Here is a 26,543-nt window from a genome sequence, read left to right as displayed (position 1 = left end):
AGTGGCAAAGCACCGGGGGAGGATGAGATCCGCCAAGAAATGCTGAAGGCTCTGGGTGTTGAGGGACTGTCATGGTTGACACGTCTCATCAACGTTGCGTGGAAGTCGGAAACAGTACCGAAAGAGTGGCAGACCGGGGTGGTGGTTCCCCTTTTCAAAAAGGGGGATCAGAGGGTGTGTGCCAATTACAGAGGCATCACACTACTCAGCCTCCCCGGGAAAGTTTACTCTAAGGTACTCAAAAGGAGGGTCAGGCCGATTGTCGAACCTCAGATTGAGGAGGAACAATGCGGATTCCGTCCTGGTCGTGGAACGACGGATCAACTTTTTACTCTTGCAAGGATCCTGGAGGGGGCCTGGGAGTACGCTTATCCGGTCTACATGTATTTTGTAGACTTGGAGAAGGCGTATGACCGAGTTCCCAGGAAGTTACTGTGGGAGGTGCTGCGGGATTATGGGGTGAGGGGGTCTCTACTCAGGGCCATCCAATCTCTGTACTCCCAAAGCGAGAGCTGTGTCCGGGTCCTCGGCAGTAAGTCGGACCCATTTCCGGTGAGGGTTGGGCTGCGCTTTGTCACCAATCCTGTTTGTAATACATGGATTACATGTATTACATGTAATAACATGGATCGGATTTCGAGGGAGGGGGTCTGCAGTTCGGTGAACTAAGGATTGCACCACTGCTTTTTGCAGATGATGTGGTTCTAATGGCTTCATCGGTCTGCGACCTTCAGCACTCACTGGATCGGTTCGCAACCGAGTGTGAAGCAGCTGGGATGAGGATCAGCACCTCCAAATCTGAGGCCATGGTTCTCAGCAGGAAACCGATGGACTGTCCACTCCAAGTAGGGAATGAGTCCTTACCCCAAGTGAAGGACTTCAAGTATCTCGGGGTCTTGTTCTCGAGTAAGGAAACAATGGAACGTGAGGTGGGCCGGAGCGGGAGCGGTACTGCAGTCGCTTTACCGCACCGTTGTGACGAAAAGAGAGCTGAGCCAGAAGGCAAAGCTCTCTGTCTACCGGGCCATTTTCATTCCTACCCTCACCTATGGTCATGAAGGATGGGTCATGACCGAAAGAACGAGATTGCAGATACAAGCGGCCGAGATGGGTTTTCTCCACAGGGTGGCTGGTGTCTCCCTTAGGGATAAGTTGAGAAGTTCGGTCATCCGGGAGGGACTCTGAGTTGAACCGCTCCTCCTTCGTGTCGAAAGGAGCCAGGTGAGGTGGTTCGGGCACCTAGTTAGGATGCCACCTGGGCGCCTCCCTAGGGAGGTGTTCCAGGCACGTGCAGCTGGGAAGAGACCAAGGGGTAGACCTAGGACCAGGTGGAGGGATTATATCTCTTCGCTGGCCTGGGAGTGCCTTGGGATCCCCCAGTCAGAGCTGGTTGATGTGGCCAGGGAAAAGAAAGTTTGGGGCTCAGTTAATCATCACACCATAGACTCTGGTCCATCATGTAAGTTTAAAATACTTATTATTTTAAACATATGAATATTAGTCTGATCTGTTGCCTCTCCTAGAGTAGAAGGGAAGAGAGTTGTTTTAAGACATGTTTTTCTATTGTTTCTCAATATCCAGACTAATTTATCATTGTCATGTCAACATTGAAAAATTCTGATTTGTATTTTTCAATTCAATATGGTATGGCTGTATGGTCTCTGTGTTTTATGATCGGAACCCTCTATCTGGCAATAAAAGTGGTATGAATGATAATAAAAAAACAGAAGTTCCATAATACAGTTTAATAAATGTATCTATCTAAACAGATCTTCACATTTACTATTTAAATGTATTTAGTCGCTAAACATGGGTCGTCGTGTTCTCTGGCCACTTTGCCACCACTTCTCAACTGCCTGCTCTGCATTATAGTCCTCAACCTCAGGGCCATGCAGAGATATACGGAGGAGGGAATTTAGCATTTGGTTAGAGAGGGATCCTCTCCAGTCAGACTTGATCCTTTTCATGCAGGAGAAGCCTCTCTCACAGCATGATGTTGACATCGGGAACACAAGCAGTATCTCTACGATCATCTGCATGTGGGGAAACTGTTCAGGCCTCCCTATGGCACCTTGCAAAAGTCTCTGCCATAACACCTGAGACTGAAGATGCCTGAAGTGTCGATGCACGAGTACCTTTAGGTCAATCCACTCCCGTTTCGCTTCTTGAATTGATATGAAGTCCTCACATGCTTCAAGAATTCCCTTAAAGTGAGAGACAAAAGTCTCAAGATCAGCCAGGCCAAAGGTAGCCAGGTCAGTGATGTCCTCTGGCCAGTTGCTAAGGTCAAACATGGTGGCAGCAGCTTTAAAGACACCATCATCAAGGCTACCAAACCGTGTGTTGACGTAGTCACAGAAGCCATTGATAAGTTTTTCTTTCACTTTGTGGAGGTTGTCATCATCCACTTGTTTCCTGTCGAGCTGTACACCAGAGTACATGTTTCCAGGAAAGGGCCCCACTTCATCCAGGAACTGCTTCAGATGCTGGCCTGGGACTGTCTGAAATACACGATAAAAGAAAAAAGTATTTCACTGTCACAATCACTAAACATACACTGTAGCCAGGGTTGGGTTGTAACGGAATACATGTAATGGCGTTACGTAATCAGAATACAAAAATCAAGTAACTGTATTCAGCTCGCGTTACATTTGAAAAACGAGTAATCTGATTACAGTTACTTTCGTAAACCTGAAGTGAATACATTTTGGATTACTTATTGGAATTATTGGTGGAAAGATTTCCTCTCAACATGTAATATTCATTACTAAAGGTACAGCGGAATCATCACAGCGCACAAAACCTATTGCCGCCGCAGATGGGCCAAAAAAGCGTTTGAAAAAAAATCGCGGGTCTGCTCGCTCTGAAACAATAACAACGAAACATGGAGGAACAAAAGTCTGCGTTTAAATCGCGTGTGTGTATATAGAGGTGTGTGTGGTTAAAACACATCAGCCTGCGGTCGCTCTTTAGCCTTACTAATGATTATTTCTGAAGGTAAACACAGTGAAGGCGGTGCGAAAGGCGGTGCGAAAGGCGGTGCGAGCTCGTCTTCTCAGAGGCTGAGTTAACCCTCCCGCTGCCTCCTGGCGCTGCAGAGATGTCATGAAGTGAAGCAGGTTTTCCTTCTATAAAACAGCTGCAGGCAGCAGATACCGTGAGAGTCACAGACATGAATTCATAGATCAAGGCAGACTGGTGCACACACTCTCCTCTCCTGTTTTGCCAATCCGGTGCTTAAACAAATATAGCTCTACACCAGGGGTCTCCAACCTTTCTCCACCTGAGAGCTACTTTGAAAAAATGAAAGTGGCCAAGAGCTACTTGCATCACATCGCTTACATGTATTCACATAGCACTCATCAGTTGAATTAAGCTACTGTTGTGTGAAATCAATACCTAAAGCTTATCTAAAATCTTAACTTCACATCAAGGTCCAAGAAAACGACAATTTCTCACGTATTAATATGGACAACATAGTAAGTACTTCACTGAAGATTCACATACATGTCCAAGAGCACACTTCTTCTTATGGCCCACATAGTAAATACATCGCCTTAATCACCACCTTGCAAGCATCTTATGGCACGTGTGAAATAAGTGCATTCACCATACAGGTGTATGCTGGACCCACTTAGGTTCACTAATAGTCATTTACATGTCCATCAGTCGGTCTTGTTCTGTATTTACATTCCATTCATGCCAGAAAAAGCTGCTTCACAAAGGGAAGTATACAGAACCAAATAAAGCAGACATGTTCAGTGCTGCTTGGTGATGTTCTTATAGTTTTCTGGGCGTACAAGGCTCCAGAAATGTTGTGAGTTTTGCTGAGACTTGAGCTGAACATGATTTGAGTTTTATAACCTCCATCTCCATCTCCACAGGATTGACACTGAACAGTGCAGCCATCTTTTCTTCTTCTTCGTGTTGACATGAAATTATAAACCATAATTAATCAATTGTATAGGTCTAGCCTCCCTATATCTGTGTGTGACATTTCTCCATCCTCAAAAACAAAAAACTAATACTTCTGCAGTCTAGCTGCAGCTTCTAGCAATGGTCTTCTGTTAAAAAAAGGACACTGAATGTCCTGAATGAGGCATCACACACATGACTTGAGTCTGAACACAGCAGACAACAGGAGTATTTACAACAGCATTATAAAAACAAAAATAGTGCATGTGGGTGCACACTTACATTCTCTGTCTTACTGTTACATGAATCCCATGAATGTATGAGATTAAGTTATCTTCATCATCTCAATCAGTGATTAAGTGAATAATAAAGGTTCTATCAGGTCACTGTCAGCCTGTCACTCTTATAGTAGTTACTTATTTTTCAGGAGGGGGCGGGGCTTGGAGGAACGGAGAGGAGACGGTGATCGCGGAAGCTTTCCTCCTGCCTTCACAAACTTTACACACGTATTTATCAACTGAAAATAGCAAGAGGACATTCATACTCTGCAATCCAAGACTTGATTAAATCCACCAAAAACCTGACATGACGATAACGAGTGTTTTTCAAAAACACAAATCCCTCCCTGTGTCTCTGAGCCGCAGCGACGCGGCCTGATTCAGAGCGGGTCATTCTGCCGTTGGTTCTGACTGGTGCTGCTGGAGAAAGCAGACTGCTCTGTGTGTGGTGTCGCTGTGCCGCTGTCACATCTGCTCCTTGATCTCTGCGTCACGGACCAATTGTATATTTGTGTGACAGAAACAATTCTAAAATAAAAACACTTTATTGTCCGGCCGCGGCCGAAAAATCAGGAAGCACCGTTACTAACGCTATAATCGATGATCGAGCGGCGAGCTACTGAAAAGCTCGACATGTTGGAGACCCCTGCTCTACACACTACACCCCTGGCCGAAATGTCCTTAAAATGAAGTCCGAGTTCGACATTTTAATTCATGTCCTGCCAACACTGGCAGGACAGAAGGCGACACGCCCTTTCTAAACCGTGTCTCTCACTCACTCCTCACATCCCAAGCTGCATCCCCAACAAGTGTATTATGTTGTTAAATCATTTCAGATGTGATGTTTCAGTTGTGCTCTTGATAAGCCATTAAAACAGTAAAAACACGTTCAGTTTCCTTTTGCTTTTTGTGTCTCCTGTTCACCAAAACATACCCATTTTAGATGGAAAAAGAAAGTAATCCAAAAGTAATCTAAAAGTAATCTGATTACGTTACTTTTTAAAGACACGTAACTGTAACTGTATTCGGATTACTTTCAGAGCCATGTAATCAGTAATCAGTAACTGATTACATTTACAAAGTAACCCTCCCAACCCTGACTGTAGCAGAGGTGTGGACTCGAGTCACATGACTTGGACTCGAATCAGACTCGAGTCACCAATTTGATGACTTGAGACTCGACTTGACAAAATCACAAAACACTTGCGACTCGACTTGGACTTGAACACCAATGACTCGGGACTTGACTTGGACTCGAGCCTTCTGACTTGAGGTGACTTGACCATTTAATTCAGAGGTCTCCAACACGCCGATCGCGAGCTGCCGTTAAAAGAGCAGACTCCCGTTAGGGAGAGCAGAATCTTCAGCCGCTCCTACTCTTGCTGAGAATCCTTGCAGGCAGGGGCGGGACTTTATTTAGCTGGGCCACCATGCGGCCAATCATATGCGAGGACACACTAGGATCATACCATAATGCGAAAGAAGGGTGGGGAGCACAGCAGGTATAGTGGTACAGGCCAGCTGCACAGAGCGACGGGGAGACGGATTTAAATGCAAGTGCGTCGGAAAAAGTCAAGAAATGAGCAAAAACCGAAAAAATAAGCCGCATCTGGCTGCATTTCAATGATATTGGAGAAAGCAAAGCTGAGTGCAGGATTTGTAAAATGAAAATAACCTTTTTTGGTTACCTTTATTTTGGTAACCACTCAGGATTTACTGTCAGAGGTGGGAGAATTTCAGATCTTGTACTTGAGTACAAAAGTACCAGAGTGTAGGAATACTCGGTTACAATAAAAAGTCCTGCATTCAAAATGTTACAAGTAAAAGTACAAAAGTATTAGCATCAAAATATAGTTAAAGTACCACCTGCAGAGGGATCTAGATGCCGGTGTTCTCTTCCCCATAGAGACCGTCACGTTGCACATTATCCCTTGCATAAAGATAGATTGTGGGTCCCTTATAATATGTTGTTCACAGTGGAAATAAACATTCTGGTCACCTCAACATCAGGGATTTTATACATTAAACTCCTTCTGAATCAAACCGCCACGGTAGCCTTACCTTATTGTTCCCTCTTAAAATAGAAAAAAAACACATTACTTTACCAGCAGAGAGAAAATTGATTATTAAATTATTAATGTGACTAATAAAGAGAAATTTGATTATTAAGTATTATTCTGTTGATCAATGTCATTACATTTGGTGAAAAACACATAATGACTTGTTTATGACTCGTTTTGTCAACGTTTAGGACTTGACTTGAACTTGCCCAACCTGACTTGAGACTTGACTTGGACTTGAGCGCAAAGACTTGAGACTTGACACGGACTTGAGCGCAAAGACTTGAGACTTGACTTGGACTTGCAAATCAATGACTTGGTCCCACCTCTGCACTGTAGCATACACAATTCTCTCTAGGGAGTTTATTTATCAACTATTAATTTTGTTTACCTTCATGGCTACAAGAGCCAGGGTCGTCTTCTGCAGTCCATCTGACACCATCTGTAGTGTCAGCCCATCCCTCTGAAAGAGAAGGCTTAGGTCTTTCAGCTCACTGAGAATGTCAAGAAGAAGATGAACAAAAATGACTGTCTTGAATTGCTTAAGTCCTTTCACAGTGTGGCTGGCCCGCCCCTTCATGAGGTCACTTGCTTCTCTATCATGCATGTCACTTGCGTGGCTCTCCAAATGGAAAAGGATGGCTTGGTAGTTCCTGATAAGGGCTGACAAACCATGGAGTGTGTGCAGAAGCCACCGTGTACCATCGATAGTCCCTGGTTTGACCAGATGTATGTTCAGGCCTTCTGCCACAGTCTTGAGCTCACGGGTAGCTTTGGCTGATGTATGGTAGTGTTTGTAGATTCCGTTGATACTTTTCTTCAGTTCTGTGAGAGCTGGAAAAGATTTCATGCTGTCTAATGCGGTCAGCTCAAGACGATGAGCCACACACCAGATGGTCACCAGTGATCCAAACATCTCTTTCAGCCTGGCAGATACTCCATTTCTATGCCCGATCATCACAGAGGCCCCATCACATCCGAACCCAACCAACTTTGCCTTTAGGTCATCTTCTGAGAGCCCAGCTTGGTGAAGTCCAGACATTATGGCGTCTAGGATGCCCTGGCTGTTAGCATGCTGCAATGTCACCATAGTCAACATGACGTTGACGGGTAGACCATTTTCAATATAGGTGACATAAATGATCTCCTGGTCCTGCACTGATCGGTCAACAGAAGAGTCAGAAATTATAGAAAAAAATCTTGCAGCCTTTATCTTCTCTTCCAAAGACTTGTTCATGGTTTTAGCTATGTTGTCTATGAATGTCTGACAAGCGTGGTCATTTTTGTATGTGATTCCCAAGTTAAGGCCATTCTTGAAATGCAGATTCACTAATTTGGGAAATTTTGTAAAGGGTTCCTCCTCCTTTGCAACATAGTATGCTATGTTAAATAGCTTGATTAATTTCTCTTTAACACCCTGATCCATTCTTAGAAGACAGCTTGGCAGAGGTGCGATCTCAGGATTCTCCCGTACTCTGAGAGCCTTCTCACAATCATTGTGAGCAGATGTAACGACATGCATTTTTAGTGTTCTCACACGTACATTGTCGCCACTTACACCGATGAACAAAGAACTGTCTTTGGCCTTTGCTGGGAAGGATCTGCATGTTGAGCAATACATAATTTTGGCAGCTGGATCAAACTCGGCAAAGGGGTATTGTTGCCTCCATTCAGGAAGCCACTTCCTCTTCCTCTTCGCCTCATAGCCTTCTCTGGCTCTGTCCTTGACCTTGGGCACTTGCAGCTCCTGAATTTAGTTAAGACAAAACATATGTTCATGTTATAATAATATAATATAACATTACATAACATAGTAGGGTACAATGTTGTATAAAACCTTGTCTTAAAGCCCTGATGATGTCTTTGAGCCAGACCCCTGTTTTGTTTTAATATAGATGTAGAAGACAAAAACATTATCAATTGTAAAATACATGTTATTACAAAAGTGGTGAAATTTAACATTTGTATGAGCATTATAATCTTAGTCATTTTGATATTTTTCTACAGCATTAGTTTAGTCTTTGGTTTTAACAGATATACACATATTTTTTTCGGCCTGATCCCAACAAATGCAGACATGCACAATGGTCAGGTCAGTTTGTTCTTGTTAAAGACACGTTTCAAGCGAGTGTGCCATTGAACGTGCCATCACTAGTCTAATGCACATTGTAGCCTTGCTTTGAAGGGCAACATCTACTGGGAGATTAGCTAGGCACAAAAACAACTGGAACATTACTCTCTCTTAATATGACACATTATTCTCATACCAGAGTTGATTGACAAACTAAAATTACCATGCGACACCCTTTCTAATCGTCACCCAATCTGACTGACGTTCTTGACCAAAAAATAAATAAAACACTAAAAAAAGATGAAAAGCTAAATGATTAGCTAAATGCCTTACGTTTTTGCAGCTAAAGATTCTAGCCTGGTCACTGACTGACTGACTGACTGACAAAGAAAATACAAAAATGATAGGCTACACCTCTTATTCTGATCAACTGTATTTCACATCATTTTCACAAACTTCAAAAGAACATGACACCGCATTTTAGGACGTTTGTATGCATTGTAAGGCACACTTCAGTTGCTAACGTTAGCTAGCGCTACCTCACGCTAGCGTTAGTTCGCGCTAGCGTTAGTTTGCGCTAGTGCGAGCTAGCACTAGCGTTAGTTAGCGCGAGCGCTAGCTAACATTGACACTTAAGACAACTAACTTACCACAGTGGAAGACAATGCATCATGACCAGGACTTGGGACTTTCTCGTTTCTGGAGTCGGCAGAATTGGCATTGGGGCTTGCATCAGGGGGCTGCTTATTCAACCACCTCAGCATTTCTTTCTTCTTGTTTCTTTCTGTCGTGACCGTTGCATTGGCGCGACTCGAGTCTAGCAGCAGTCAGCAGCAGAGTGGATGACGTAGAATGCATTCTATGATTTGACAGCCCAATGACTTTGAAAATAACACCCATTTTGAAGTTTACTTTGAATTTTTTTTTCACTGTCCCGAAATAGTCCCGGACAAAATAGATTTGTGTCCCAGTAGGAATTGTTATGGTCCCCGGGACATCGGGACATTGTTAGCTGCGAGCCCTGGACCAGGGCCGGCCCGTCGCACTGGCGTAGATGTTCGCCTAGGGCGCTAGATCTGTGGAGGTGCTGCGCTGACAGCTCTGGGAGAAAAAAATATGTTTTGACCGTTGGTGCTCATCCTAATTTTCGGCCTTGATGTAACAACATTCATAATTAAGTAAATGTAACACCCTTTTCATCCCGGTTACACTTTTCATTTGCCCTGTACGATGGGCGCTGTAAGTGATGAAAATGGGGGATGTTGGCTTATCTGGCATCCGCAGCTCACAGCCAACGTGCGAGTGAGCGTGGGAGAAAGGGAGGGTGCACCAGTACGCGCTGTTGTTATTAGCATCTGGTGCTAGCTGCTCTAACGGAAGAAGAAGATGTTTCTACAATGATGTGGAGGGAGAGTCCTCTCCAGTCAGACTGAGGCTGATAACTACAGCTCAGTGAGGTAAAGAACTCGGAGTGTTTAGATAGTTCACTTTAGTCTAAGTTATCTCAGTGGGTCTCAAACGTTTTGATCACAATTCACAAACAGATTGAAGCATTTTACTTTAAAATGTTCAAACATTTCTTCCCGGTATGCCTGAGAAGGCAGATATGCTTGTTTTTCTCAACAAGAACTGTTTTTAAATGGGGGGGGGGGGGTTCCTTTAAAAGTTGGACTGTTGTAGCTTCAGTGGTTCTCAGGTTACAGTTACATAGCAGTGAATATAAACAGACTGATTAATGTGAATATTACTGTAAACTAACCTGTGTAAAAGTTTCTCGAATAAATGTAATTTTTTTGGTGGAAGAAGCATGTATCATTTTGTTACCCTGCCCCTCAAAGAATCGGAATTGAGAACCGTTAAGAACCGGAATCGGAATCGGAATCAGAATCGTGGAAATTCAAACGATACCCAACCCTAATGACGTGTGCCTTGTCAAGAGTCAATTTGTGGAATGACTTGCCTTCTGAATGTGTTTGAGACCATCAATTGTGTTGTGCAGAGGTAGGGTTAATGCACAGTGGAAAGCCCTATTTGACTACTGTTCAAGGTTCTTTATCAAATGAACATAGCTACAGTGTAGTTATGTCGATGAAAATCTTGTGTCACAGGCTTCTCCAACAGTGCAACACAAAACACAACAGAAAAATATAGTGCAAGTAAATAGTAAATACAAGAAGAAAAATAGTTTAAAAAAGTGAAATAGTGCAATAAGAGTCTATATGCAAGTCATTGAAATATGATATATTAGGTAAATAGATAAATAATTTTGAAGTAGCAGCCAGATGAATATTGTGGATGTTGTTTCAACAGTTCAGGTGTTTAACAGTCTTATTGCCTGTGGGATGAAACTGTCCCTGAGTCTGGTGGTTTTAGTCCAGATGCTGCGGTAGCGCCTGCCAGACGGCAGCAGGCAGAACAGTTTGTGGCTGGGGTGATGGGGGTCTTTTATAATCCGGAGGGATTTCTTCCTGAGCCGCTGGGAGTAAAGGTCCTCCATGGATGGCAGCTCCGTCCTGGTGATGTTCTGTGCAGTTTTTACCACCCTCTGTAAAGCCTTACGATTGAGGGCGGTGCAGCTGCCGTACCAGGCCGTGATGCAGCCAGTCAGGATACTCTATATGGTGCACCTGTAGAAGTTGCAGAGTATCCTGGAGTCCATGTTGTCCTCCTCAGTCCTCCTCAGCCTGCGGAGGAAGAAGAGCCGCTGTCGAACGTTTTTGGTGATGGTGGTGGTGTGAAGAGTCCATGTCAGGTCCTCAGTGATGTGGACACCGTGGAACCTGAAGCTGCTGACTCTCTCCACCATTGTCCCATTGATGGCGATGGCGGTGTGTCCCTCTCTCTGCTGTTTCCTGTAATCCACCATCAGCTCCTTTGTTTTGCTGACGTTGAGATGGAGGTTGTTATCCTGGCACCAAGATGTCAGGTTTTTGACCTCCTCTCTGTACGCCGTCTCGTCGCCGTCTGTGATCTGGCCGATGCCGGTCGTGTCGTCAGCAAACTTCACGATGGTGTTGGAGCTGTGTGTGGCCACGCAGTCGTGTGTGAACAGGGAGTAGAGGAGAGGGCTGAACATGCAGCCTTGAGATAGCTCCGTTGTTGAGGATCAGGGTGGAGGATGTGATGTTTCCCACCCGCACTGCCTGGGGTCTGCCTGTCAGGAAGTTCAGGATCCAGTCACAGAGGGCTCTGTTGAGCCCAAGGTCTCTGAGCTTGATGACCAGCTTGGAGCGCACAATGGTATTGAAGGCTGAACTGTAATCAATGAACAGCATTCTCACATATGTGTTCCTCTGGTCCAGGTGTGAGAGGGCAGTGTGGATGGTGAGGGCTATGGCGTCGTCTGTGGACCGGTTTGCTCTGTAGGCAAACTGCAGGGGGTCCAGAGAGTCAGGGAAGGAGGAGGTGATGAAGGTTTTGACTAACCGCTCAAAGCACTTCATTATGATGGAGGTGAGTGCTACTGGGCGGTAGTCGTTGAGGCTGGTGATTTCTAATCCATATTATGGCAAGAACCACTCAACTCAGTAAAGACAAACAACCGTCCATCCTCACTTTAAGAAATGAAGGCCAGTCGATCCGGAAAATGTCAAGAACTTTGAATTTATCCTCAAATGCAGTCGCAAAAACCATCGAACGCTATGATGAAACTGGCTCTCATGAGGACCCCCCGGGGAAAGGAAGAGCAAGAGTTAGCTCTGCTGCAGAGGATAAAAACACAAGAATTACCAGCCTCAGGAAACACAAATCAAAGCACCTCAGATTAGAGCCCACATAAATGATCACAGAGCTCAAGTAGCAGACAATCTCAACATCCAATGTTCAGAGGAGACTGCGTGAATCAGGCCTTCATGGTCCAATCGCTGCAAAGATCCACTACTGAGGATGAACAACAAGAAGAAGATAATTGTTTGGGCCAAGAAACACAAGGATTGGACATTAGAAAGTGGAAATCTGTACTTTAGTCTGATGAGTCCAAATTTGAGATTTTTGGTTCCAACCTCTGTGTCCTTGTGAGATGCAGAGAAGGTGAGCGGATGGATTCTGCATGTGTGGTTCCCACCGTGAAGCACGGAGGAGGAAGTGTGATGGTGTGGGGGGGGCTTTGCTGGTGTCAATATTGGTGATGTATTCAGAATTCAAGGCACTCTTAACCAGCATGGCTACCACAGCATTCTGCAGTAGCCAGCAAAATATAAATCATATTCTGGATTTTTTAACACTTTTCTGTTTACTAGACAATTCCTTATGTGTTCTTTTATAGTTGTTATGTCTTCAGTATAAATCTACAATGTAGAAAACATTTCAACAAATAAAAAACTTTGAATTTGAAGGTGTGTCCAAACTTTTGACTGGTACTGTATATAAAAACAGGTAAGTTTGAGAAACCGGCTCGAGATACGCTTTTTGTTATATTCCATGGAATGCTCTTAACATCCCGATGGCAATGAATATCTTAAGTGCATTGACAAAAAATCCATTAAAACATTTAATCTGTAAAAAGCACGACCAATCATTTTAGCCGGCCCGGCTAAAATAACTGGATGGCCTACCTGCCTGTCAGCCTTCCATCTGTGCACAAACTTATCTCGTGCCCTCATTGGTCATGTGCGCGTTTGTGTGTGTTGGAGGAGGGGCTCTGTAAGGAAGTGGCAGATTTTTTCCGGTTATGTATTTTCAAATTCTACCGCACTCGAGCTGGTTTCTCCAAAATTACCTACCCCACCTTTAGTTTAAAGGGGGGATGTGATATATAAAAATAGGTGTGATAAGATGGTATTTCATGTAAACATTAAATTTTCATGTAAACATATAAGATAAGGTATTACAAATATTAAATTATTATAAATACAAAATAATATTGTGTTAACTTGACACTTCAAGCCTAACTATAAGCTTGCAAAATATGTGAAATTGAGGTCTTTAGTGTTTTCTCCTTTGTTTCCACAGTGCCATAAAAGGCAGAGGAGCCAAAGTGCGCACAGTAAAACAACATGAGAGCAAAGTGAGTTGGTCGATGGCCACTGTATAATTTGCCCTACTGATTTGAAGAAAAATTGTATTACCAATAGGCGCTTTCACACCGCAGTACTTTTCCCACAAAGGTTCATCAGAACTTAGTTCATGAGAACTCTTTAGTTCTCATGAACAGATGTACAGATCGCGTTCACACCGGAATAAATCCCTGGGGGATGATTAGGCAAATGAAGCCGCTGACGTCACTTCTTCTTCTGCTTTGGGTTTACTGGCAGGCCGCAAACAACTTCACGGCATATACTGCCACTCGAAGTCCCCGGACGGAAGTCCCCGGAGTTGGGGAATGGCTTCAGTAGAAGCTGCTGGGACTCCCAGCAGCTTCTACTGAAGCCTTCCGAGTAAATCGCCAGAATGCCGACACCTCCTCATCTCCACCTCTCCCACGTTTTCTTTTGTGTTGCCATACGTTAGTCTCTCTGCGTTTGTGCGCTATGCTAATGCGATAATATAATGGCGGCTTCACAAAACTTTTTGGGAGTTTTACGGGGCGTGGTTTGCAATCCGCCCAGCCAATCAGAAATAGGAACCTTTTTCTCCCACGAAAGTTCCTGCTCTCTAGAAAAGGAGGGTAAAAAGGTTCTCATGAACTAATTTTAGTTCCGTATTTTTTTGGTGTGAACGCAACATTTCGGAACTATATCGGAACTAAAGTGGGAAAAGTACTGCGGTGTGAAAGCGCCTAATGTGATAAAATGTTTGAATGATCAACGTTTTCTTATCCTCTGTTTTGTTGAAATCCAGAAAGGTTCGTCTAATGAGAATACAGATTCTCCCAACCTGTCAGCTATAGACAGAGCTAGCTTCCTGGAGGGACTGCAGCTAAACTATGGTAAGTCAGCTATATCATTATAAAGTGTGTGTCACTATTTCATTTAAAACACACTATTTGTTTTCGAGGGGTTTAATAGGTTGGCATGTGGAGTATAACTAGTAACAGTAACAAATCTGAGAAATACCTAAAAATGCAAAGAAAAGCAAATTTAACAGATTATGATTTGAAAATAAAAATGCAATAAAAGTATCATAGTGCAGTAAATAAAATTCTCTCTGTTATTAAAGATAAAAGGAGTAAACCATTTGAATTTAATAACTTTTTAATTCCAAGGATTTTTTAAAGCCCAACACAGCACTTTCATATGGTTGCTGCATTATAAATGAAAAAAAAACAGGATATTATCTCAAACAAGTGGTACATTCCAGAGAAAACATTTACGAGACAAAAACTTGTAAACATACATCACTTGCCTTTCCAAAGTTAGAAAAACCTGATCACACCTAAGAACAATAGACTAACTCTTGTGTTTCCTAGGCAACCCTCTTCACAGCACTGCCTTGGAAGAAGATTTAAATGTTGAGGAACAGGTGAACGGAGGAAAGGCTGGGAGAAAGGAAATTCCTCAGACGTTGAAGGCTGCTGGTAAACAGCGTGGAGCAGAGGAGAAGAGGAAGGAGGTGCAGAGGGATGGAGAGGGGAAGGAGGAAGAGGAGAAGAAAAAGAGTAGGAGTGCTGTAAAGACGTCTGCAGCGAGGTGAGCTCACACAGAAGTTACATCCCACTCACAGAGATCATGATGAATGTCCTATTCTCCCATCAAAGTATTTATCTGTCTCTGTGTCGACAAGGCCGGAGAAGAATCAGCTGGTGAAGAAAGGCAAGAAGAGAAAGAGCGGGATGTCATGTGACCCCGAGCCACAGGTAAGGATGTGAACCATAAAGACTTTCTCTATTTTTATCCCGTTTTTCAAGTCTATACAATCATTGTCAATAAATATCAATATTCTCTTTACGCCTTCTGTAGTACAATGAAAGCACACATCAATGAATTACAGTTTTTGTCGACAATACAGAGGCATTGACCTTTAAACCAGAGTCTTGCACGGGTCTGATTTTCAAGACCCGCTCCCGCCCGCACCCGCGACGTGCAATACCAAACCCGCCCCGCCACCCGCACATATTGCCAATTAGTTCCGCAAACCGACCCGTCGGCACAAGATCCGCAAACCGACCCGAACGCGCATATCCTATGAGCAATGAAAACATGCAATTATTAACACACGCAGTTGCATATTTGGTTAAAAAAGCGTGGGATGTTGGTTATGTTCTCCATCTAGGATGACACCAAAAGTCTCCAAGACGTTGGATTTCGCTCTTGAGGAAGAGTTATTGACAATGCTGTATTCTCCGCTAGAGAGCTTCACCTCAGCCATTTTGAATGTGGCACGCTTAGCAGCAGATTGATGCGCTGCAGAGGTTATGATTATGCGCAGTCCCGAAGGGGAGAGGTCTGAGGATTCAAACATTAAATTATTATTATTTTAATATATTTATTATGCAACACCCGCGACCCGACCCGCATCTTCTTTGTTTTACCCAGAACCGAACCAGGAAAAAAATGTTTAAAAAGATACCACCATACATCTTTTGGTGTACCCCCAATAAAGCAAAACTGCACGTTTCTCTTTTTGCGGGGTACCCGACCCGATGCAGGACTCTGCTTTAAACATGCTATGAAATAAATGATGAACAAGAGCAAGGTTATGGGGGTGTACCTAAATGATACTAAAAAAAGGGGGGCATAGAAAAAAAAAAATAATAATAATAATAGACACAAAAATCAACTTTTGACGAATGATGATTGTACTGGTGTGACATACCTTAACCATCTTAAAAATATGATCCGCAATGAATCCACTCGCCCACGGTAGCTTTACCTGGTTGTATCTGTTAGGGAAACTTCTGTGTAGCAATGCAGTGGGAGTCACCGACTCAGGAAAGAGACACGGGAAGAGCAGGAGCTTTGATGTCAAACACTGATGGTTTATTTGGAGCTTCGGCCGGAGAATTCACATCACAAGTTACAGCAGCCACGGTCTGACTGCACGGGAGAGTTGCCACGTCAATTCTGAAGAACTCTACCCCAGACCCATGTATTTAGCTAGTTCAGAGAGCATCATCAACATGCTGCATAACAAGATAAAATCATAACACCTCTATCAGCTGACGCCAACAGGCAGGAACATAGAATCATAACACCTCTATCAGCTGACGCCAACATGCAGGAACATAGAATCATAACACCTCTATCAGCTGACGCCAACAGGCAGGAACAGGGAGACAGAACACTGAGAGCACAGAAGCCAAGGTTACGAGGTGCGTGTGCTCAGTCAGGACAGTTTGAACTGATAAACTGGGTCAAAGTTATGGGCCTTGGAAAATATTTCCCCAACAGTATCCACATTTTAGTAATGGCTTCTTGGTAGCAGCACTTACTCAATTACTGCCTACAACATCCTCAATCAGTATGTACAGTAATGCATTTTTGCTGAGCTAGTGCTGGTTAAAAAATTGTTTTTATAAATGTAAATCAATATTACCAGTATTATTCTAAGGCAAATTAATTGTATTACATATTGTAGTGTTAAATATGTTTTCTACGGTAGATTTATATATACAAGCTCCTGTCCTTAACAGCTCTTAACCTCACTTGCCAACTTTGAATTATCATACCTGTCTGCCATGGGACAGTCTGAAACACGCAATGCATTCTGGGCTGGTTGAGTCCAGTAAGCTTATGGTCTCATACGCAGACATTTTTGCTAATGTATTATACATCCATGCTTTCCTCGTGGACGTAAAAATCCACATACACTGAGCAAAAATATAAACGCAACACTTTTGTTTTTGCTCCCATTTTTCATGAGATGAACTCAAAAGATCAAAAACATTTTCTATATACACAAAATAACCGTTTCTCTCAAATATTGTTCACAAATCTGAAAAAATCTGTGATAATGAGCACTTCTCCTTTGCCGAGATAATCCATCCCACCTCACAGGTGTGGCATATCAAGATGCTGATTAGACAGCATGATTATTGCACAGGTGTGCCTTAGAATGGCCACAATAAAAGGCCACTCTGAAACCATGGTGGTGGTGGTGGTGGGGTTATGGTATGGGCAGGCGTATGTTATGGACAACGAACACAGGCCACTCGATTCACAACATTACCCTAACCCTACCCCTACCCCTACAATCAGATACTGACTGGTTTTCGGACCCCCCCAGACCCCCCCCAATAAAGCAAAACTGCACGTTTCAGAGTGGCCTTTTATTGTGGCCAGCCTAAGGCACACCTGTGCAATAATCATGCTGTCTAATCAGCATCTTGATATGCCACACCTGTGAGGTGGGATGGATTATCTCGGCAAAGGAGAAGCTCACTATCACAGATTTCTTCAGATTTGTGAACAATATTTGAGAGAAATGGTTATTTTGTGTATATAGAAAATGTTTTAGATCTTTGAGTTCATCTCATGAAAAATGGGAGCAAAAACAAAAGTGTTGCGTTTATATTTTTGTTCAGTATACAGAAAAGAATGTATTACATACTCAAATGTACGTCAGTGTCAGTGTCTCCAATACCAAGGGTAGTGTCTGTCGTTTACAATAATTGTGATAATGACGTTGTGAAAGTAGCATTAGATAATTAGGAAGGGAACTTTTTGTATCATTAGTCGAGTTGAAAAGGTATGACGATGAACTGTTTCTTGTTTTTTCCTCCTTAGGAGCAGTCTGACTCTGGTGGCGCTCAGCAGAGACGTAAGAGGGTGCTGTCCTCTGAGGAAGAGGATGGGGGAGAGGAGAGGAGCTGGGTATGGACTAACTCCTGGAGTCAGATACTTGCATCAGCAGCCAGGAATGTCAAATTAAATTATGAATTTTTCTCATATTATTGACTCAGTGCCCAAGTCCAAAGACGGCCAGGTTCTATCATTTGGGCAGAAGCAGAAAGTCTTCATCGGAGAAGTCGAAATCTAAGAAGTCTTCATCAGGTAAGAGAAAAAAGTGTTACGTTTCAACACTGTTAAAAATAATGGTTTGATATTTTGAGAGTTATACTTATGTGCTCTGGTGTCAAGAGATGGATACGAATAATATAATAATATTAAATATAAAACAGAAATCTTAAAATATGTTTTTTTACGAGATATGTTAAAATACTGTAAAAAGAAGATAAATAGAAAATACAAATATTATAATAAAGATAATATTAAATCTTCTAACATACAAAGAAATATATTTAAAAGGTCATATAAAATACTTTAACAATAACAAAAATATATAATGGAAAATGTTCAATAAAAATATGAAAACAATGCTGTAAAAACACTATAAGAAGTAAATCAATATAGGATAGGAAAATAAAATAGAAATGTGAAAAGCTGCTTTTAGAAAAAATATAGAAACAAAACATTCAAATAGAAAACTGAATAAGGTAATATAACAAAAACATAAATATAGAATAAAAAAATACCTATATAAAAACTAGTAACAAATATATAATATAACATTTACTATATAAATACTGTAAATAGAACATAAATATAGAGAGTAAAAATAAAACTCTAAAAATACTACAACAAATAGGTAAAATAAAACCGTTTTTTAGAATGAGAATTAATAGCACCCTCATATCCAAACCTTTCCTATGAAGCTGGAGCTTGGAGGCCTTCATATTTAAAATCATATATTTCACAAACATCTGCGTCGTTCTTCTCATCTAACTCTCAGCAAGAAAGCATTTTCTTTTAAGGTGATCCATATTCAATATTTGCTGCATTCTGCATCCTCAATCAGTATGTACAGCAAACTGAAAAGCTCTTATTACAAATTCAACCAGTTTGTGACAGTAGTTGAGACTTTTATTTTATTATACATCACAACATATATTGTGCACGAGATCAACGCTAATGCCCCGGATCATTTTTAGGCAGTGCATCTCCTGAACCAGAGATGGCCAGCACTGATAAACAGAGGAAGAGGCAGAGGGGGGGCCAGGGGGGGACACAGTTAGAGGTGGTGTTGGAAGCCTTCCTGGACTTCTGTGACCAGTACAGGTAAACTCCAGTCAAATCATTTCACCACCAACACTCCTTACAGTTTAATACTTTTTATTGCAAGTTTTGCAGTTGAAGAAGTGAACCTTTTGTGTTTGTGTTTGTGTTTCAGGGAGTCTTTGGAGTCCAACACTTTGAAAGAGTGTGTTGATTCTTTCTCCTCCAATGTGGAAAATCAGCTCTTAGAAAAGGTCAGATAACAGAATGTAGTGCAGAGTTACAACCATATTTCTAACTGTTGAGGCATTTTTCATTCACATAAGAAATGACAAAACTGTTGTAACACAGGAAGACAGTGCTCTGTTTTTTACAGCTTTTGAATAATTATTATCTTTAGGCAAATATGCATTAATTCCACCGAAGTATTTTTTCCTCATAACATAAGCGTTAAACATCAAAACAGAGGTGAAGAAAAAATGAATTGATATCAGGATTTTAATCAAAGACATATTCTGTACAGGGTTTCCCACACATTGACTATACTTGGATGGGCCGCCCAGGTATATTAACCACCGCCCAAGTATATTTCGCGACCCATTTAGTTTTAGTTTTTTTAAATATATATATATATTTTTTATTCGTCCGTGACCACGACGCCATCTGCGATCGATTTAACTTGTGGACAATGATCCCTCGCTCTACGCCTCCTGTACCCAGTCCCGGACTGGCCATCGGGAGGACCGGGGGGTTTCCCGATGGCCTGGCCTGTTAAGTGGCCTGCCTCACACAGGGTGACTGGCTGTCTACTAGTGCTGGGGGGAAACGATTATTTTGAAAACGATTAATCGGGCGATTATTTTTCTGTTGTTCAATTCATAAAAAACGTAATGTAAAAAAAACGTAATGTAAAAAAAAAAATGTTCACGATACTGTGTCTCAGGGGATCTTAATATTTAAGAACCTATTAATGTGTTATACCGGGATTAACGGGAATAATCTCAGCTAACTGACGATACAAACCATGTTTACCAAAAGAAAACACAAGTCTCATAAGAAGCATCTAAATGACCCCTGAGCGAAAAATTCTAACGGACATTGGCACAGAACTCAAGATAAAAGTACCCTTATTACTTATCGTAGCTGCACATACAATACATCCGATTAAAGCTGAGACTCCACAGATTATGTAGGTATATAGTATCATCACTGAGTGATCCGGACTCGCGACAGGGGAAGCAAATACAGTCATCACAACACGTACCTTTACAGAGCTTCTAGGGAGATCGTCTCACCACCGTAGCTGTCAATCTGATCAAAAGACGTGTTCAATGGCATTAAAATGAGAAAAAACGCGGCTGAATCGGTTAATCCATAGGTTTTTAATGTCTATGTATAAAAAATGATTGAATTTATAATCCATAATTCCATTTTAATGTAAAAATCGGAGAGCAAATGCTAGCTGCTAATGGTAGCCACCACAGCTAGAACTGCTTGTTGCTGTGGGTGACCCACGTGTGTGTAGCGACGCGTCGACGCGGAAATATGTCGTCGACGATATTTTGAAGTCGATGCGTCGACGTTGTTGATGCGTCGACGTTGTCGACGCGTCGCTACAGCACTACTGTCTACATGCTGTCATACAGATCATAAGTCAAAGCCCTTGATTGGTCTCTGTGTGTCATTCAAGCTCGGGATAACCTCAGCTCAGGTGAGGTAAAGGACTCTCTGAGTGTTTAGATAGTTAACTTAGTCTAAGTTCTCAGTGGGTCTCAAACGGTTTGGTCACCATTTATGTAAACACATATTTCCATTTGAGAGGGTAGTGATTAGTCAAATATGCATGAATTAAAAATTAACGAGGTGAAAAAAGGTAAGATACACTTTTAAAACTTGTTGAGGGCTAAAACTAGTCTTTGTTGCTGCCTCAAAGAGGAGGAGAGGAGGGAGACAGGAGAGGCTGATTCAGGAGCACAGACACACTCACAACTATAAATGAACCAAAAAAAATTAAATAAACAAGTTTCAGTGTTTTTTTCATATTGGAAATTGGATGTTATTGGTTATGGCCATGATTTTATGATTATTGAAATGTATACAGTTCTGTTTCATATAGGTGTTTCCATAGATCTAGTCTCTTTATTTCCCCCTCAAAATGCACCAGATTGATGCATTTAAAAATCTTACCGGGGGAGCATGCCCCTGGACCCCCCTAGAGGATTTGAGGTCCACCCCCACTTAAAATCACATTGATAGGTTCCTAAATACATTTACCATTTTTTTTTTAAATAGTAACCCACGTCCATATGTTTATATGTGAGTAGTAGATTTAAACTATAGGGCTATCACTATGGGCCCTGCCTGCACATGTTCGCTCTGCCATCCTGTGAAGGGTCTGCTAACAAGCGACCAACAGAAAGGTTAATGTTGTTGCACGTCACCTCAACCCCCCCCCCCCCCGCTACCACCACCCCCCAAGTATATTTCAGATCTGTGGGAAACACTGCTGTATATTCTTTGTGTGTTTTTCCCCCAGATCTCTACTTCCAAGGAGCTAAAGGTTTTAAAAAGAGAAAACATAAGGTAACTATGGCAACCAGCTTTAAAGCAATGCTAACAGAATGGCTTTTGCGCAGTTGACCTATCACTTTAGTCCACACTGAAATATGATAACAACCACGGGAAGAAGTACGATTACATTTGCACAAGAGATCATTGGTTGTTGGCCTTCAGTGACGTGTCGCCCAGGTCCCACCTGGCGGATGGAGGATCCGGATTGTTGCGGTACCGGGCATGGGCCACCGATACGCCACTTGGCCCTTGAGACAGAGACTATATTTTTTGAAAATATCTTTATTTAACTAAATGTTGCTTCCCCTTCCCTTAACGAGCTGGGATGTAACAGAAAATAATCAGATAACAGATTGTTATAGTGGCACAAGCAAGCAGGGGAGGTAACCATTTAAACAAAAATAACTTGTTGTTTTTCTCCCAAGGCTCGGCGCCCTACCTTGCAGTGAGCAAAGAGCAAATCTCTTAAAGCGTCCCATTATGCTTTTTTTGGGGTTGTCCCTTTCCTGTAGTTCCTGTGTGAGAGTGGGACCCGTATACAGACATGTGTATTAGCCTTAGCAGCAGAGTCCACTACTCTCCTCCACATAAAGTTACACACACAGTCTGGTGGAAACACTGTTCTGACAGTGTACGCACACCCTAACATTACACTATATAATTTATTATACTGTGTTATACCAAGTATTATAGAGTTATACTGAACACCCATTATTTTCCAATAATGAGCATTTCTCCAAGGAAAGTTCTACTCCAACATGACGTTAACATTTTATGGCTTTCAATGAACTGTCTCAACAACTAATGCCATTTATCCCACTCTTGGCATAATTTATCTGAACATTTATCCCACTCTTGGCATAATTTATCTGAACATTTATCCAACTCTTGGCATAATTTATCTGACCATTTATCCCACTCTTGGCACAATTTATCTGAACTTTGATGATGCTCTGACTTGTCATGTATGCTCTGTATTTCATTATCAGCCCAAAATTATAATTGACATATTGCCATGAACTTGGTGTGTGTGTGTGTGTGTGTGTGTGTGTGTGTGTGTGTTGTGTGTGTTGTGTGTGTGATGTGTGTGTGTGTGTGTGTGTGTGTGTGTGTGTGTGTGTGTGTGTGTGTGTGTGTGTGTGTGTGTGGTGTGTTGTGTGTGTGTGTGTGTGTGTTGGTGTGTGTGTGTGTGTGTGTGTGTGTTGTGTCAGGTGGCTTCTTCGATCCGTACAAAGACACAGAGACTGTTGGATGCCAAAAATGAGCTGATGAGGTGAGAGGCGGTTCAGATGCACCAACACATCAGTTTTCATTCTGATTCCTGTTAAATGTTATAGTCTAAAAGATTAAAAATATTCCCTTTGAAAGAATCTAGTAATAAAAACCGTTAACCGTCAACAGTGAGGTCCATAATTTGCACATAAATGTATTTTCAGTGATATTTTCTAAAGTCAGCTCTTTTTTTTATTCTTATCTAAGTCTGTTTTTTGTCATTTCAAATACTGAAAAAAGTATTTTAAATTTTTTTGGTGGAATCAAACGGATCCCACTTACCCTACGACGACAAAAAGACATGGTCACTGTATAGAAAATAAAGATACGATTAGTAACTTTAATGCGTATGATTGATTTAAACATTTCAACATAAAAATAATCCTGTATAAATGGATATAACAGGGGAAATAAAATACAGAAAAATAAGAATACATTTGTAATAAAACTGAAACGGGGTGAAACCTATGTTCTTTAAACTACCTTTACTTCCTGTTAAGTTTACTTCCATCCTTAACTCACAATGACTCCTCTTTTGATTGGTCAGGGGGGAGAGGCAGGTGTGTTTGCTGCAAAAGGAGAAATCTGAACTTAAAGCACGACTAGCTGATCTGAGACGAGGCCAAGCCTTCCTGCACGACATCAGAGAGCTCAACACACAATACCTGGACTACCGACACAAACATCCCAAAGAAAAAGAGATGGTATACACACAACTTTAGCAAATCAACCTACATTTATTTTAATTTATGTTTTTAAAGCATTTTAGAGGGGCCCCATTATGCTTTTTGGATGTTTCTCTTTCCTGTAGTGTGCTATATCGATTTATCTGCTTGTAAATGGTCTGCAAAGGCTAAAATGTTAACTTCTCTCTTCCGCCCCCTCCCTGCATGAAACGCCTCCATTAGACTTCTTTCTTACTTCTTTAACATAGTGACATCACTACGTAACACTTCCACTTTTATTGGCTAGCGCACCGACACATTGTATGTGATAGGCTAAGGCCACGTTTACACGGAGACGAAAACGAACCGATGTCGATATCAAAAAAGTCTTCCGTCCACACGGAATCGGCTCAAGAAACGTGTTCGTCCACACGAGACCGCTCGACTCGCTGGAGACGCTATAGTACATATGCCTGGCCTGTAAGTGGCGCTGTACTTCCGCCACAAAATACACTAAAAGCAGCAAAGAAGACCCCCCGAGCATGGTTGCCATGATTGCCTGGTGGCCCTTCTGTTTATTCTCCGCGGTGGATTTAGCAACGTGTAGTTCATGTAGTTCTCCATGTCCATTTGTTGCTGATGGTTGTGGTAGAGGAGCTGTAGATGTTTGCACTAACATCTGTAGCATGGTCAGTAGCGTCTGGAGCACGAAAGCAACGGTGTGATCCGCCATTGTTGTTGGCGAAACACATCAGCGGTGACGCGGGGGTGAGCAGCAGAGGTGGGGAGAGGTGGGGCTATGGCGTCATCGTTATCAGGAAATGATCGTATAGGACACAGCCGTTTTGCCCCCCAGAGCGTTTCGTCCGCAGATCTACCCACCTTGGGAGCTGTTATCGTTTGAGGCCTCCTTTTCCGCGGTTCCTTTATGGCCTCGTGTGGACGAACCGTCCATACGATAGAGAACTGTAGTGGATACAACCCGTTTCGTCTCTGTGTAAACGTGGCCTAAGTGGTAGGACATCTCTAAGCGGTTGACCAATTACAACAGAGCCGGTCAGCTAACCAATCTGTTTCAGACAGAGGGTGAAAAGAGGTGCTGCAGCACAGGCAGTATGAGAAAAATAAAGAGATTTTTCAACATTAAAGCATGGAGACATTTCACAAGTAGAGGCACAAAATACAAATGTGAGCATAATAGGGCCCCTTTTAATATAACTGACTGACACTCCTTTCCTTCTTCCCCCTCTCCTGCAGTATGGTGCCTCCAGCTTGCCAGCTCTGCTATTAGAGGCCAAGAGTATTCAGGCAGAAGAACTTCAGCCAAAAGGAAACAATGAAGAAGAACAAAACTCAGAAATAATGCACTATACCCCACACACAGACATTTCTTAAACCAGTAAATGGAAAAGCGACATTATTTATTTTTGTGTTTATACGATTATTTAGTTTGGCCACTTGTGGAAATAAATGTGACGGTGGGAGACAGAAGGAAGGAAACGTAGAGGATCCCCAGATCGAAATATAATCTTGTTCGGTAACCTTACTAAACACATTAGAATACCTTGAACCACTTGCAGGAAGTTTTGGTTTTGGTTATGTGGTTTACTGGTTTTGTTTTCAAAGTCATGTTTTAATTCTTCTAAATCATCTTTAAATGTAAATGTTACAGTACCCTACATTTAAAGTGTTACTCCATCCAAAATAAAAAAAGACGTTTCTCTTAGATGTCCTAACTTCTCTTTCTTAGAGCTGAATGCCTACTCCAATAGAAAATTCAAAATTGAGAAAAAATACTGTTTCATACTGGATTTAGATTTTGGGTAATACGAACCTTCCTTCTATTGCATGTCGTGTTTGATAGTTATGTTGAGCATACTGCGCTATAAACCTCTCTGATAATATACAGTATGTGGTAAGTGCAACATATACAGTGGGGCAAAAAAGTATTTAGTCAGCCACCAATTGTGCAAGTTCTCCCACTTAAAAAGATGAGAGAGGCCTGTAATTTTCATCCTAGGTATACCTCAACTATGAGAGACAAAATGATAAAAAAAATCCAGAAAATCACATTGTCTGATTTTTAAAGAATTTATTTGCAAATTATGGTGGAAAATGAGTATTTGGTCTATAACAAAAGTTCATCTCAATACTTTGTTATATACCCTTTGTCAAACGTTTTCTGTAAGTCTTCACATGGTTTTCACACACTGTTGCTGGTATTTTGGCCCATTCCTCCATGCAGATCTCCTCTAGAGCAGTGATGTTTTGGGGCTGTCGCTGAGCAACACGGACTTTCAACTCCCTCCAAAGATGTTCTATGGGGTTGAGATCTGGAAACTGGCTAGGCCACTCCAGGACCTTGAAATGCTTCTTACGAAGCCACTCCTTCGTTGCCCGGGCGGTGTGTTTGGGATCATTGTCATGCTGAAAGACCCAGCCATGTTTCATCTTCAATGCCCTTGCTGATGGAAGGAGGTTGTCACTCAAAATCTCACGATACATGGCCCCATTCATTCTTTCCTTTACACGGATCAGTCGTCCTGGTCCCTTTGCAGAAAAACAGCTCCAAAGCATGATGTTTCCACCCCCATGTTTCACAGTAGGTATGGTGTTCTTTGGATGCAACTCAGCATTCTCAGCAGAGTTTTTACCAAAAAGTTCTATTTTGGTTTCATCTGACCATATGACATTCTCCCAATCCTCTTCTGGATCATCTAAAATGCTCTCTAGCAAACTTCAGACGGGCCTGGACATGTACTGGCTTAAGCAGGGGGACATGTCTGGCACTGCAGGATTTGAGTCCCTGGCGGCGTAGTGTGTTACTGATGGTAGCCTTT

General features: G+C 42.1%; 1 protein-coding gene across 1 annotated transcript; it reads left to right on the top strand.

Moving 5' to 3' along the window:
- Positions 1-11,771: 11,771 nt before the first annotated feature.
- Positions 11,772-25,614, top strand: cenpu (centromere protein U). Its single transcript, XM_071204504.1, has 14 exons — positions 11,772-11,777; positions 12,349-12,353; positions 13,275-13,329; positions 14,103-14,190; positions 14,671-14,890; positions 14,985-15,057; positions 17,927-18,013; positions 18,103-18,193; positions 19,132-19,258; positions 19,371-19,449; positions 21,732-21,777; positions 22,976-23,039; positions 23,586-23,742; positions 24,961-25,614. The coding sequence occupies exons 1-14, from the start codon at positions 11,772-11,774 to the stop codon at positions 25,096-25,098; spliced, it is 1,236 nt and encodes a 411-aa protein (XP_071060605.1). The 3' UTR covers positions 25,099-25,614.
- The last annotated feature ends 929 nt before the right edge of the window (positions 25,615-26,543 follow it).

This window comes from Pseudochaenichthys georgianus, chromosome 10 (assembly GCF_902827115.2).
Source record: "Pseudochaenichthys georgianus chromosome 10, fPseGeo1.2, whole genome shotgun sequence".
Taxonomy (NCBI): domain Eukaryota; kingdom Metazoa; phylum Chordata; class Actinopteri; order Perciformes; family Channichthyidae; genus Pseudochaenichthys; species Pseudochaenichthys georgianus.
This window is presented reverse-complemented; position numbering and strand designations above follow the sequence as displayed.